Raw genomic sequence first — 12,065 nt, 5'->3', positions numbered from 1 at the left:
AAATAAGTACTATATTCCTTTATTTAAATGATCATTACCTTCGGAGCGTTCAGTATAGGGTGATCACTAACACCGGGAAAGAAGACCTTCATAATATAACTCATATGATCAAGGGTAGGTATACCGGAATTTTCTAAATCTGCTGTTAAATCTGTCATATCTGTTTGTAATTCTGCAAATGCTGGAAAAAACAAAAAAATAATGAGTAACTATTACGAATGATTAAAAAACCGTAATTATTGTTTTTACAATTACCTTGTTTACATTCAGAGCGCACGTTACTTTCTAAGGTATCCATTTGAATTTGGATACGTTTATATTCACGTTCAGCTTGTGTAGATTTTCGTCTGTAAATAACAAGTACAGCCAGAAAAAATACAACAAATAAGAATATTCCGGCTGCTATCATTGCTATAGCTTCTGGTGGGAAAGTGAACGGTTTTAATAAGTCGTATCTTAAATAACCGATGGGAAAGCGAAGGTTTCTTCCAACTCTGACAACAACTAGCGGAAGACTCTTATCAGTCTAAAAAAGTACAAGTACATAGTTACACCTTTTTGCAGCCAAACTTACTATAAAAACGGTAACGTTAGAAACGCATTTTACTCACTTTAACGCCATTTTCATCTAGATCTTCTGGCTGCTGTTCTGGAGGAGAACAGACAAGTTGTGTTAAAGCCAAACTGGTGACATTGCAGGGTTTTCTTCCTATTGTAACGACAACATCTGTCTCATCGCTGGCTACGTTCAAATTTTCTCCTTCTATTACCAAAGTATCCCCTTTATAAAGCTTTACCTGGTTCGGGAATTCGAAAAATTTCGGATCTTCCACGAACAACAACTGAGAACGTAAATTAGGAAAATGTTTTTCTAAATCACGTACTGTTACAACGTCGTCCATAACAAATTCTATACGAAGATTAAGTTCTAAAGTTTTTGCAACCGAATTTTTTCTAGGTACAGAACGCGGAATTCGAGTGCTTGCCAACAAAAATTGACGATTAACTGCTGGACTAGGACATTCCATCTGGGTCGAACTAAGGACGGTACAAACAGTTTTGTTCACTGGCACAGGATCGTTGAAATAATAAACTTCCATTTCTGGTTTCTGGATACTGTTGAGATTACTTCCATGGACGAAGATCATACGACCACCAGAAACGAAACTTTTTAATGGTTTTATTTCCATTATTGTGGGATCTTGTGTGTAATTAAAAGGGTTTCCCTCAAGTGTTCGATTTGCTCCATCTATACTCAATGTAAGCCGCGCTATGTTTGTCGGTTTTGAAGCACGAGATGTTACACAAGTTAATCTACTACTTGACGCTTGCGTTAAATTTACACGACAAGCATAATTGTCGAGGTAAGCCACTATAACAGTGCCGATATTCAAGTATTGACCAGTAATTGCCAACTGTGTACCTCCCGACTGAGGTCCAATCCGAGGGTACACGTTTATCAACCGAATATCCTTGTAGCTGAATTCTACTGCAGACTCGGTGTATCCTGCTTCATTCCCCACTATTACCGGTGCAGTCATTTCTGTAAGGGACGATCCTGTTATGCATTGAATTTTGACAGAAACCTCGTAAGTTACAAGTTCACACGGCACTTTTCCTATTTTTATTTTTCCCATTACATCTTCTTTCCTCAAACCTAAATTACTGCCTTCAATAGTAACTAATGTGCCACCTTCTATTGGACCACTTAATGGCTTAATCTAAGAAAATACACAATTAGCATTAAAATGGTAAAATTATATTATTATTATTATTATTATGGAGAAAAATTACGTTACTTACAACATCTATTCTTGGTTTAGGACATTCTGGATGAGATACAAATTGGCATGTTTCGTTGTAGCTGCAAGTGTTTCCACACCAAGTGCACTGATATTTAGAATTTCTCGTGACGCACAAAGAACAGTCAGAACCTAATATATCACATCTGTACAGGATAACGTTCATGGAATCTATGTGGTGATTTCTGTTCCAAATAACACGAACACTAGCTTTGTATTCTCCTACCTTTTCCTTATATGTATACTGAAGTTAAAAAATAGAAATAAATTACTCATATGAATAAGAGATCTTACACTAGTAGACTCACTGTAGTTTTATCGCAAACTATAAATCTATTGTTGGCATCAACTCTAGCAGGAACAAGCATCTTGGCGTCATCTTCAATATTAACAATACACTGGAATCCAGTGTGGCCAGGCTGTGGATGGGGCAAGTTTTCAACTTCAAAAATCATCTCTTTAGGAACTCCATTAGGTAAAAAAATAACATCCCTTCTTTTAAATCTTGGACAAAAATTGATTCCGTGATTCGGCAATCTAGACGGATTCTAAACCAACAAAAAATTATTCATAACATATTTTCAATTTCCCAATATGGACTTACATTTTCACCACTGACTGTAGTTCTCTGGCAAGTAGATGTGTTATGGGTGCATTTATTTTCATATATGCACCAATTACAAGCCCACTGAGATCTAACACAGTCCATACAAATTGTATGTTTGGAACAGTCGTAGTACGCAAAATTTCTCGAAACGAAATCCTTATTTGTCTCTGATGATCTAACACTCAAAGGAACAAGAACATGATCCTGTTTTTCTGGAATTAACGGTCTACTACTGATGTTAGGAGTGGGACAAATAAGTCCAAAATCAGTAACAACCGCGTCAATTGGTTCTGACTGACCAAAAACACATTTGTATTTAGCACCATAGGGAAGTTCAGGTAAGGTTCTTATTGTAAGACGGACAGTAGTCATTTGCTTAACAGGGATACGGTCAGGAAGAACTTGCTCAAAATCAATACACTGTTGTCCTGTGCCTAATGAGAGCCATCTGGGAGAGCTGTGAGACGCTTTTTGACATGCACTACGAATGGTACATCTAAAAATATTAAGACAAGTCTTAAATTTATCCTGAAAATGTTTATTTACTCTAAGAACTAACTTTTTCTCCAGAGAACACCAACCACAATAAGGATCTTTCGATTCCAAGCAAGCAGAACAATTGTTGTAACTACTGCAGTGTTCTACTTTAATCTTAGTGATCTGTAATAAACAATTACATTTAAAATGTGACCTACTTAATTTCAAAATACAATTAAAACCTTTGAGGTAGATAAAACGTAGAGGAAGTCGCCAGAAGGGGAAAGTGTAGTGTCAGGTAAGATAGGATTTCCTTCATCAACAACTACTTCCTCGTACTCGGTCGGTTGCGTTCCAGAGAGCAAAACTTTCTTGACATGTCCACTAGTTGTTCCTAAGAAAGCAAGAACGTGCCTTCCTGTTGTAGCTGTGGCCACAGCAGACAGAGTCACATTCGGGAAAACTAGAGATGCTTTTGTTTCGATAGGAGTAACTCCACTGATTTTTAACCCCACCTCGCAAAAGTTCAATATGTTGCCTGCATTACCGGCGCTAGGACATTTGCCGTCTTGTATAGGACCCGAAATGTATTCCATGTTTCTATACTTTACACTACCGTTAAAACACATGTGAATATTTTCGTTAAACTTCGCCTCGATGTCTTTTATAGGATACAAACAAAGAGCCGAATATGGCTGAGGTTCGTTCGTGATACCCTTTGCAGGTTGAAACACTCCCACCAAGACGGGAGTATTTATTTGAATTCCTAAAACTGACGCTAACTCACTACCAGCAGTTGCGATCTTGGCGTCATGGATAAGATTATAACTCTGATTTCCGTCAATACACTGTAAAGTTACCTCCGTATAACTGTCGTAATTGGCATCGTTAATACAAGTTCTAGCCAATCGTGAAACGTAACCGGCCTCTTGTCCCGGAAGATGCGACTGTTTTTGCACGATCACAAAATACGCAAAGTCACTCGCGTTAAAACCATAAACATACTGAACTAAGAAATGGTCCCGATATTTAACATCGATATTAAGTTGAGATTGTTTTAAAAATGAAAATTCCGCTATTTCTAAGTTGTCCAAATTTCGACTGGCAATTGCCGGTACGTCGTGACGGTATTCTCCGTTATTTGTAAACGTTGTACCGACGTAGAGAACTTGCAACTTCCAATGGTTGTAATTACTAGGACCTATGTACGCATACGTGGAGGCTGCTTCGTCGTTTGCAGCTATGGCTTGTGCAACAAAAACTTCGGGAGCACTTATATTATGTAATTCGTACTTAACACAAGCACCTTGTGAGAGAGAACCACAAGAAATTAAAGTGCGAGATTGTGAATCTATCACCAAAATTTTGTTGTGATTGTCCATTAGTGTCGTCGGAATATCAGTCCCCTATTAATAAAAACAAATATTAGATTTACTCATATACACCCCTACAGCTACGCCACTGTTTAATCAACCAGAACGAGAAAGTGGACAGTTATTAATACCCTTTCTTATTTACAATAGTTTTCAATATCAGTGAATATAAAAAGGGCAATTTTTGTTTAAGAACTGCTTATTTGCTTTAGTATACATATAAGATAGGAGTAATAAATTGAGATAGAAAGCTACCTGACAGCCAGTGGCGTGACATAAAGGGCTATCATGTCGAGGTCCAGTAATAACAACGTGTTCAGGAGTAAGATCTGGATCTAGCTGTAGAAGTCGATTAGTAGCAGCAGCAAAAAGATTTCCTGTCTCGTGGTCGATAGCCAAATGAGAAAATTTGAGTTGGGGCTCACCAGATGGTGGAAATTGTGCTACAACCACACCTCCATCAGCACCGCTTGACAGGGCCACAAGCAACAACAAAGTTGCCGCAAGGGCCCCGTTTGCGTAGCTTTTCACCATGGAAAAAAGGACGAAAACATGCCACAAGGTCGCAAGGGGCATCTACTTTGTCTATGATGCATCCTATAAAATAATAAAGAAAAATATATTAATTTAAAAAAGATTTCGAACTTTATATAATTGTATACTAAAGATTGCAGAAAGCACAATAACATACTATTAAAAACTTTTAATCTAAACGTAAAATTTTATATTTTTGAATAAATTTTTAATAGAGTGATTCTTCCAACTTAAAATTGCATTCATTAATTAAAAAAGCAATTATCATTTTACTGGTACACCTAATAATTGTCTCTACAAAACAAACAAGTGGTTAAAGTTTTAATTAGTAAAATAAATATACGCAATCGATTTCTCAGACATACGGGTAAAATTGAAAATGTTTCAGGAAGACATAAAACTCCTTTAAAAAATTTTACAAACTTTAACATTAATAATCAGTTTTCAACTAGATTTACTGATTCTGAGTTAAAATTAGTACACTATATGATGACTGTGATTAAATGTTATAAATTCCTATTTAAATTGAATATCAGTGTCAAGAAATTAAATCTAGGTCTAAAATCACATTTTATGTTATTAAATGTAAAATTCTTTTCAAATGATGTAAGTGTTTATCTAGTCATGTTACGTTTTTGTATTTATATTGATAAATAATTTTTCTACTCATCAGGTGATGGATATAAAGAACTGAATTAAAATTAAATTATTTAAACTTAGCTCTTTTATTCAATACAAAAAAGTTAATATAGATAGGTATATACTTATATGCTTACATAGTTTCTCGTACCTTTTTACCTTTATGTAAACAATTAAAATGATTAGAATATTTGTACTGTTTTGGTATATACAGGTAGACGTTTCTTTAGTCAAACAATAAAAAAAGATAATGTATAATTCATTACTATGAATTTTATCCAATTAAGATTCATGACAATACCTGCATGCTTCACTACTGTGACTGATAATTTCTGTTGCAAGAAGACAAATTACTATTTCTTGAATCAAATACAGATTGTTTCTACCTACATCCTGGTATTTTACAACGAATTTATGTATAACTATGGTATTTTGATTGAAATAATTCAAAAAATATACATATGAAATTGTAAAGAATATACCCATTAACAAAGCTGAAATATTTCTGGCTANCACCGCTTTGCAGTATGTGGATTCATAAGTTGAAAAAAAAATGTAATTTTTATATAAATTAATAGCATTAATCCGTTTGTTAAAATAACATAATAATCAAGATCTTATTAAAAAAGTAGTTTTACAGTTTCTCAAAGAAACTTACCTTACATTTGTTGTTACTTAATTAACACAGAGATCATATGTCCAGTATTAGTGTTGATAAGACTGAAAGATTTGTTTGTTTTGAACACTTTTGAACTTAGAAAAAACAATATTATCTGCACTTGGCACCCACTTTAATAGAACATAAACAGAATGATGTAGTCTTAATATCACAAAACAAAAACAAATTGACTGACTAATACTCCATTTTGAATTCGTCTACAGTAAAAAACATGCCGAATCGGGCTTCTTGGTTTTCTCTCACCTATTTCTTTGCATTGTTTCTCTACCTAATTTGTTCTCAACAGCACCTTCATTCATGATTATTACTTTTTAATTTGCTAAACAAGGGAGTGCCGATACAAAGACAACATTATAGATTATAGATTCCGTACTTACATCAACTTACATCGATGAAACGTTTATTAAATTCATCAAGGGTTAATATCATAGAAGTTCAGTAGCAACCACAGATCTAAAATAAATTTAAAAATTATGTATTACTAAATCAATTTAATATTGTTATCAATTACTAAGAATTTCATGACTATTGCTCTATTTATTATATCGATATTTAATTGAAATGAAAACATTTTTTAATTTTTGTACTTTTTAAAAATACAAAAAAATTGTACGTTTTATTATTTATGTTTAAACACTTCCCTCTTTTTCAGGCGGCCTAAATTTAATTTTGTGATAATCCCTAATAAATAATTATTAAATTGATAATTTGGATGAATTAAGAAACTAATTTCCATTTCGAGCATACTTTAGACATTATCAAATTTTTTAACCTATAAAGCTCATAAAAAAGTTGAATAACCTCAAAAAAGTGGTCGGCAGTGATCGGCCACAGAATGCGCCGAATTTACTTAAAAGAGCAACAAATTGAAATATATTCATAAAAAATAACGTCTCTATTTGATTATAATATGCTTCCATCAAAAATTGCTGCATCCTTTTGATTTGTAGAAATTTTCTTGTTATTGTGTTGTGTTCTAGTGTGCAATGTAAGCTTTGGTGTATATGCGTTTTTACCTTATTTATGTAAATAGTTTTAGCTGAAAATAACTAATCAAGATGTCTGGTCCTCCTCATCATTTTTTACCAAATTTAACTAATGCACAAGCAGGTATGCGTTCACAATTTGGAGGAAATTCAATGCAAAACCAAATGGGGGGCATACAGAACCAGTTGACAAGTCAGTTGGGTAGTCAAATGCCAGTACAAATGTCTGGACAGATGGGACCTCAAATGAGCAATCAGATTGGGCCACAAATGGGTACTCAAATGGCTCCTCAAATAGGGAATCAATTGGGTCCCCAAATGGGACCTCAGATTGGAAGCCAAATGGTTCCCCAAATGCCTACATCATTAAATAATCAAATAAATCCAAATATGCCTGTTAATAGTCCTATTATTGGTCAGTTAGGACAACAATATAACATGAATTCTAACACTCAGATGGTACCACACCAAAGTCCATTGCAAATCCAAGGAACTGGTAAGTTAAATGCAAACAATATCATTATGAATTTAAATATGTGGTGATTAAACTATTATTTGATTTAGGTGCTTTGCAGCATCATACCATGCAACAACAACAAGTACTACAACAACCTCCTGTAGTTCCCACACCACCTGTAGTACCACAACAACAACAACAGCAGCAACAACAGCAGCAGCAGCAGCAGCAACATCAGCAACAACAACAACAACAACAACAGCAGCAGCAGCAGCAACAACAACAGCAGCAGCAGCAGCAACAACAGCAACAACAGTCAAAAGAATTTAATACAGCCTCTCTCTGTCGCATTGGTCAAGAAACTGTTCAGGATATAGTTAGCAGAACACAGGAAGTCTTCCAAACACTAAAAACCATCCAGGTAAAAAGAAATTGGAAGAACAAAACATTTTATGCAATATATATAAAGTACAATAATCATTTCTGTATGTACAATTGCAGCCTCCAAATGGTACTCCACAGGGTACTAATACAAGTAACGAGAAAAAAGTGAAAGTGCAAGAACAACTTCGTACAATCCGTGTCCTCTTCAAAAGGCTTCGTCTGATATATGAAAAGTGCAATGAAAATTGTCAACTGCAAGGAATGGAATACACTCATATTGAAAGTTTAATTCCTTATAAGGACGAAATTGACCCTAAACATGAGGAAAAGAAAAACCACGAGTCTTATAGACTTGCCTGTGAAGAGAGTAAGGATGTTATGGAGCAGGTAGTTTTGAAAAACAGGCAACTCAAAGAAGTAATAGATCATTTACGTAGAATTATTTGGGAAATTAATACTATGCTTTCCATGAGAAAGTCATAAATATTGCATTATATAATTTTGGAGTTGTTAGCGTTTAGTTTTTTTTTTGTATCATTAATAAGTTGTTTGTTAAGAGAGCTATTTCATTTTTATTTATTTAATGAATTTGGGACAGTTCTTGCAAAAACTAACATTTTCTTTATGTTACAGCTGTGATAAAATGATAAATTTCTCATTCATTCTCTAGATTATGGTCGTATGTCTATGTGTAATTTAGAAATTATAATACGCGGTATTTCATATTTAATTATAACATTAGTAGAATGGCGATATCTAAAATTATAAAGTTGCGGGTTAAAACGTTTCTTGAGAGAAATAATTATGCAGTCGTTTTATTCCCATCCAGAGCCAAAAAAAGTTCAAATTATTGATAATGTGGATGTATAACTATTAAGTATTTGGTTTTAGGCAGCTGTATATAAATGAAAATAAATAGTTATATCCATATGAGAATTAAATTTTGTATACTTTTAATTTTATTCCAATTCAGTGAACTTAGCAATGCAGTGGTTACAAATTGACATTTAGAGGTTTTGCTACTGTTTCTTGCATAATTTTCAGATGGATTTAACTACTAAAATTCATTTTTCTGTACAAAATTGTCTGTTATTTGTAGTACTTATGGATAAGGTAATTGTGTGCTTTCTTTGTTTGATGAAATTAATAAAAATCAGTTTAGTAGCCAATGAGTTATAATAAAAGTACAAATTGGTAATTGGCAAAATAATAAAGATGGATAAATTTCAAAAACAAGATTGTAATTGGTAAGTGTACATTGTGAATTGTCTAAAATAATTCTTTTAATAGCTAAATGTGCAGATGTTATAATGTATATTTTTGAACTTAGACCATGGAGAAATTATTACTAAATGGTTGTTAAAAATGGGATTTAATGTAAAGCTTAAATGTTAAATTAACTATAAATTCGAGATTAAATGTTCAAATGTGAGGGAAAAAGATATTGTTTTTTGATAGTTAGTAGATATAATTAAATTATTTTATTTAATGTGTAACTTGTTAGGCAAGAAGTAGTTGTAATGCTACTTCAAACGAACACTATTATTTTTCTATTGTAAACAATTAATTTGCCTATTTGTCAAAAAGTGAAGTGTAAAACATTAATTTCTAAATTACATAATCTACTAGTATAATTGTACCTCTTCCACTGTAATTCACAAGAAGTAATTATCAATAAATACCCTAATTTTTTACTATGAATTTTATTTGCAATAATTAAGAAATTAAAGTATACTGCAATATGCAATAATTCATCAGGTATATAGTATAAAAAATATATTGTGGTCAGAATGGAACATACACCTACAATTCATTAGAATTAAAATAATTTTTGGTACATAATAAACAAATAACATTAGTTTCATTGCTATTTGGGACAGTCAATGTATCACATACAATACATGGCTCCATTGAATTACTAACAAGGTAATTTGCTTCATTTTCTAGATCATTTTGATACTGCTGAGCTTGTTGTATATTACATTCGTTTTTAATTTCTTCTTCAATTTCTTCAAAGGCTGTAAGCATGTCTGTGTTATCAGGATAATCAAAGGATTCTAGCAAACGCTCTTTCAGCTCAAACATTGTAAAATCTTCTAACAAAATTCTTTTCTTATCCAACGCATTGTCTCTCAAGCTTCGTAATCGTTCTTTAAATTGCTTAAAAGATGTAAAAATTTACTCAGATATTTGATTAAACTTTATAGAACCACTTACTTTTCTAATTTCAATCTTTATCTCTGCAACAGATGGACTTCTTTTAGTAATTTTATTTTTATTGTTTTTAGCATTTTCTGAACTACACCGAGACATAATATAAGCTAAAATAACATTTAAACTGTGTAAAAACAAGTAGAATTTTAAATTTCTTCTTATTGAAAATTAAGGTTAGACTTTTAAACAATAAGTGTGAAATTAGACAATCGGAATGAAATTAGCTACTGGATTCATAGATGCTCAGTGGACGACGTCCACAGATATTACTATAAAAACTATAAAGGCGGGAATTCGAAAACAGAAAATCATTACAAAATTTAATGAATTTTATACTGCTTTTAAGAATTCATGAGTATGTAACTGTTTTAAACAAAATATAAAATTCCAAGATTCGTCTTCACACAATAGACGTAAATATTTACGAACTTGTAGTAAAATAGCTTGTTGTTTAAATTACCAGAAACAATACTAAAATAATTCTTGAAAAATCAGTTTCATTCATTAAAAGTGCTTTATTTCACTTTTTTGTTGCGTAAAAAGATGTGTATTTACTTAGTATCAACATGGATAGATATTGCATTGGTAGGGTAGACTTATCTTATCAATTTGTCTTTTATCACTAATGTAAATTTTGTTTATTATGAGTAATCAAGCATCACCTAAATCGAGTTTTTTTGTGTAAGTCAGAAAAGAATGAAGCACGTTGTCTTATTTTTTTGTTTTGGTAAACTAATGGAAAAGGTAAAAACTTTTAACCCATTTTAATTTTTTTTAGGTAGTTTGCTATCAGTTTCTGATCAAATTTCATCCTACATTCCTTCGAATTTATTGAAATGTTATCAATCGAGTTACGCAGAAAATTTTCCAAAGCCTCCATTAACTATTCAAACTTTTATAGAACTTATTAGAAAATTAGAATTTGACGAAGGAAATACGTTAAACATGAGAGTACTATCAAATGCATTGCTTCATAGGTAGGTAGTTGCTATTTATTCAATATTTATTAATAGTAACAAAACTGCGTACTTTCACCTATTTGCGTATACTTAAATGTTAATTTATTATTCATAGACACTTACAATATTGCCTTTTTATTTCAGATGCATACTCATTTAAATAAATGTTTACGAATAGTTATTGTTGTATATACAATTTACATGTACATAATTTACATATTATTTTATTAGTCACTCGTATTAAAAATAACTTACAACAACCATAGGTGTATGCAGAGGGTAATACTGGCATACATGCTTAATTTTCAAATAAATTAGATTTTTTTTTAAATTATTTTCATAGCAATTGTAATAATTTCTTTTATTCATTTAGAAAAATTTGGAGTAGGTAGGTCATATTTTATTATGCATTTTTTTTTCAAATAGTATTCGGTTGGATGGTATAAGAAGAACAGAAGGATTGATGGAGACATCTTACGTTATTCCTTACAGAGCTTCGGGGCTACAGTATTATAAATACAAACTTATAGTTAAATATTTAACAGCCAATGAACCGTTTTTAGTTCCACTGGATGCATTAAATCTTTTCGAAAAATGCTTGCTACATCAAATGATTTCTAGCACAGCAGATGATCGCTTAAGAAGAGATGAAAGCAGTACATGTTCCCAGATACATTCGAGAGAAAGGTAATGCATGAAAGTTAAGCTTAAATATTTTTTATTTCCTCTTAAAATTAGAACGCACGTTATAAAACATACCTATACGAGATACCAGGGCCGTGTACAGGGGGTTTTGGTAAAATTTTTATTCAATGACGTATAAAAATTAAGCTTACTTAAAAAAAAAGCTTAGTATAATATAAAAAATCCAAGTTTTAATAAATACTCGTTTGGAATTGAACAGTGATACTTCTTCAATCTTTTTAACCCATAGCTAGTTTTTTGAGTTAACTT

The 12,065-nt window shown here is 32.2% G+C and overlaps 2 protein-coding genes and 2 long non-coding RNA genes across 6 annotated transcripts; 2 read left to right on the top strand and 2 right to left on the bottom strand.

The window, feature by feature from the left end:
• Positions 1-38: 38 nt before the first annotated feature.
• LOC108743603 (plexin-B-like) lies at positions 39-6,509 on the bottom strand (the record flags this gene model as incomplete). The annotated part of the gene is made up of 10 exons (XM_018479181.1): positions 6,091-6,509; positions 4,515-4,856; positions 3,129-4,292; positions 2,969-3,069; positions 2,407-2,905; positions 2,111-2,350; positions 1,804-2,046; positions 612-1,721; positions 256-526; positions 39-181 (listed from the first exon to the last, which is right to left on the bottom strand). Coding segments are annotated over exons 2-10 (4,092 nt in total), but the record flags the coding sequence as incomplete, so codon positions are not given.
• A 393-nt stretch (positions 6,510-6,902) lies between these two features.
• On the top strand, positions 6,903-9,632 carry LOC108741293 (mediator of RNA polymerase II transcription subunit 30-like). 2 transcript variants are annotated; one of them, XM_018476052.2, is made up of 4 exons: positions 6,903-7,099; positions 7,151-7,593; positions 7,662-7,975; positions 8,056-9,632. In XM_018476052.2, the coding sequence occupies exons 2-4, from the start codon at positions 7,170-7,172 to the stop codon at positions 8,419-8,421; spliced, it is 1,104 nt and encodes a 367-aa protein (XP_018331554.1). In that variant the 5' UTR covers positions 6,903-7,099; positions 7,151-7,169; the 3' UTR covers positions 8,422-9,632. The 2 variants fall into 2 exon arrangements, with proteins under 2 accessions (XP_018331554.1, XP_018331555.1); XM_018476053.2 differs by having other exon boundaries at positions 7,145-7,593.
• Positions 9,633-9,944: 312 nt separating this feature from the next.
• Positions 9,945-10,384, bottom strand: LOC112905828. The gene is made up of 2 exons (XR_003232039.1): positions 10,156-10,384; positions 9,945-10,098 (listed from the first exon to the last, which is right to left on the bottom strand). It is a non-coding gene; the product is annotated as an uncharacterized LOC112905828 (long non-coding RNA).
• A 347-nt stretch (positions 10,385-10,731) lies between these two features.
• Positions 10,732-11,868, top strand: LOC112905827. Of its 2 annotated transcripts, none has more exons than XR_003232038.1 (3): positions 10,732-10,833; positions 10,931-11,129; positions 11,538-11,868. It is a non-coding gene; the product is annotated as an uncharacterized LOC112905827 (long non-coding RNA). The 2 variants fall into 2 exon arrangements; XR_003232037.1 differs by having other exon boundaries at positions 10,770-10,879; positions 11,538-11,867.
• Positions 11,869-12,065: the final 197 nt, after the last annotated feature.

Source organism: Agrilus planipennis, unplaced genomic scaffold (genome assembly GCF_000699045.2).
Source record: "Agrilus planipennis isolate EAB-ADULT unplaced genomic scaffold, Apla_2.0 scaffold789, whole genome shotgun sequence".
NCBI lineage: Eukaryota > Metazoa > Arthropoda > Insecta > Coleoptera > Buprestidae > Agrilus > Agrilus planipennis.
Note: the sequence above shows the minus strand (reverse complement) of the source record. Positions and strands in the feature narration are given on the sequence as shown.

Bases quoted from the DNA above. Each gene is read 5' to 3' on its own strand.
- LOC108741293 (XM_018476052.2), top strand. From the start codon at position 7,170: ATGTCTGGTCCTCCTCATCATTTTTTACCAAATTTAACTAATGCACAA. The intron at 7,594-7,661 runs GTAAGTTAAATG...TATTTGATTTAG, and splicing joins ATTGCAAATCCAAGGAACTG to GTGCTTTGCAGCATCATACC. The intron at 7,976-8,055 runs GTAAAAAGAAAT...GTACAATTGCAG, and splicing joins AAACACTAAAAACCATCCAG to CCTCCAAATGGTACTCCACA.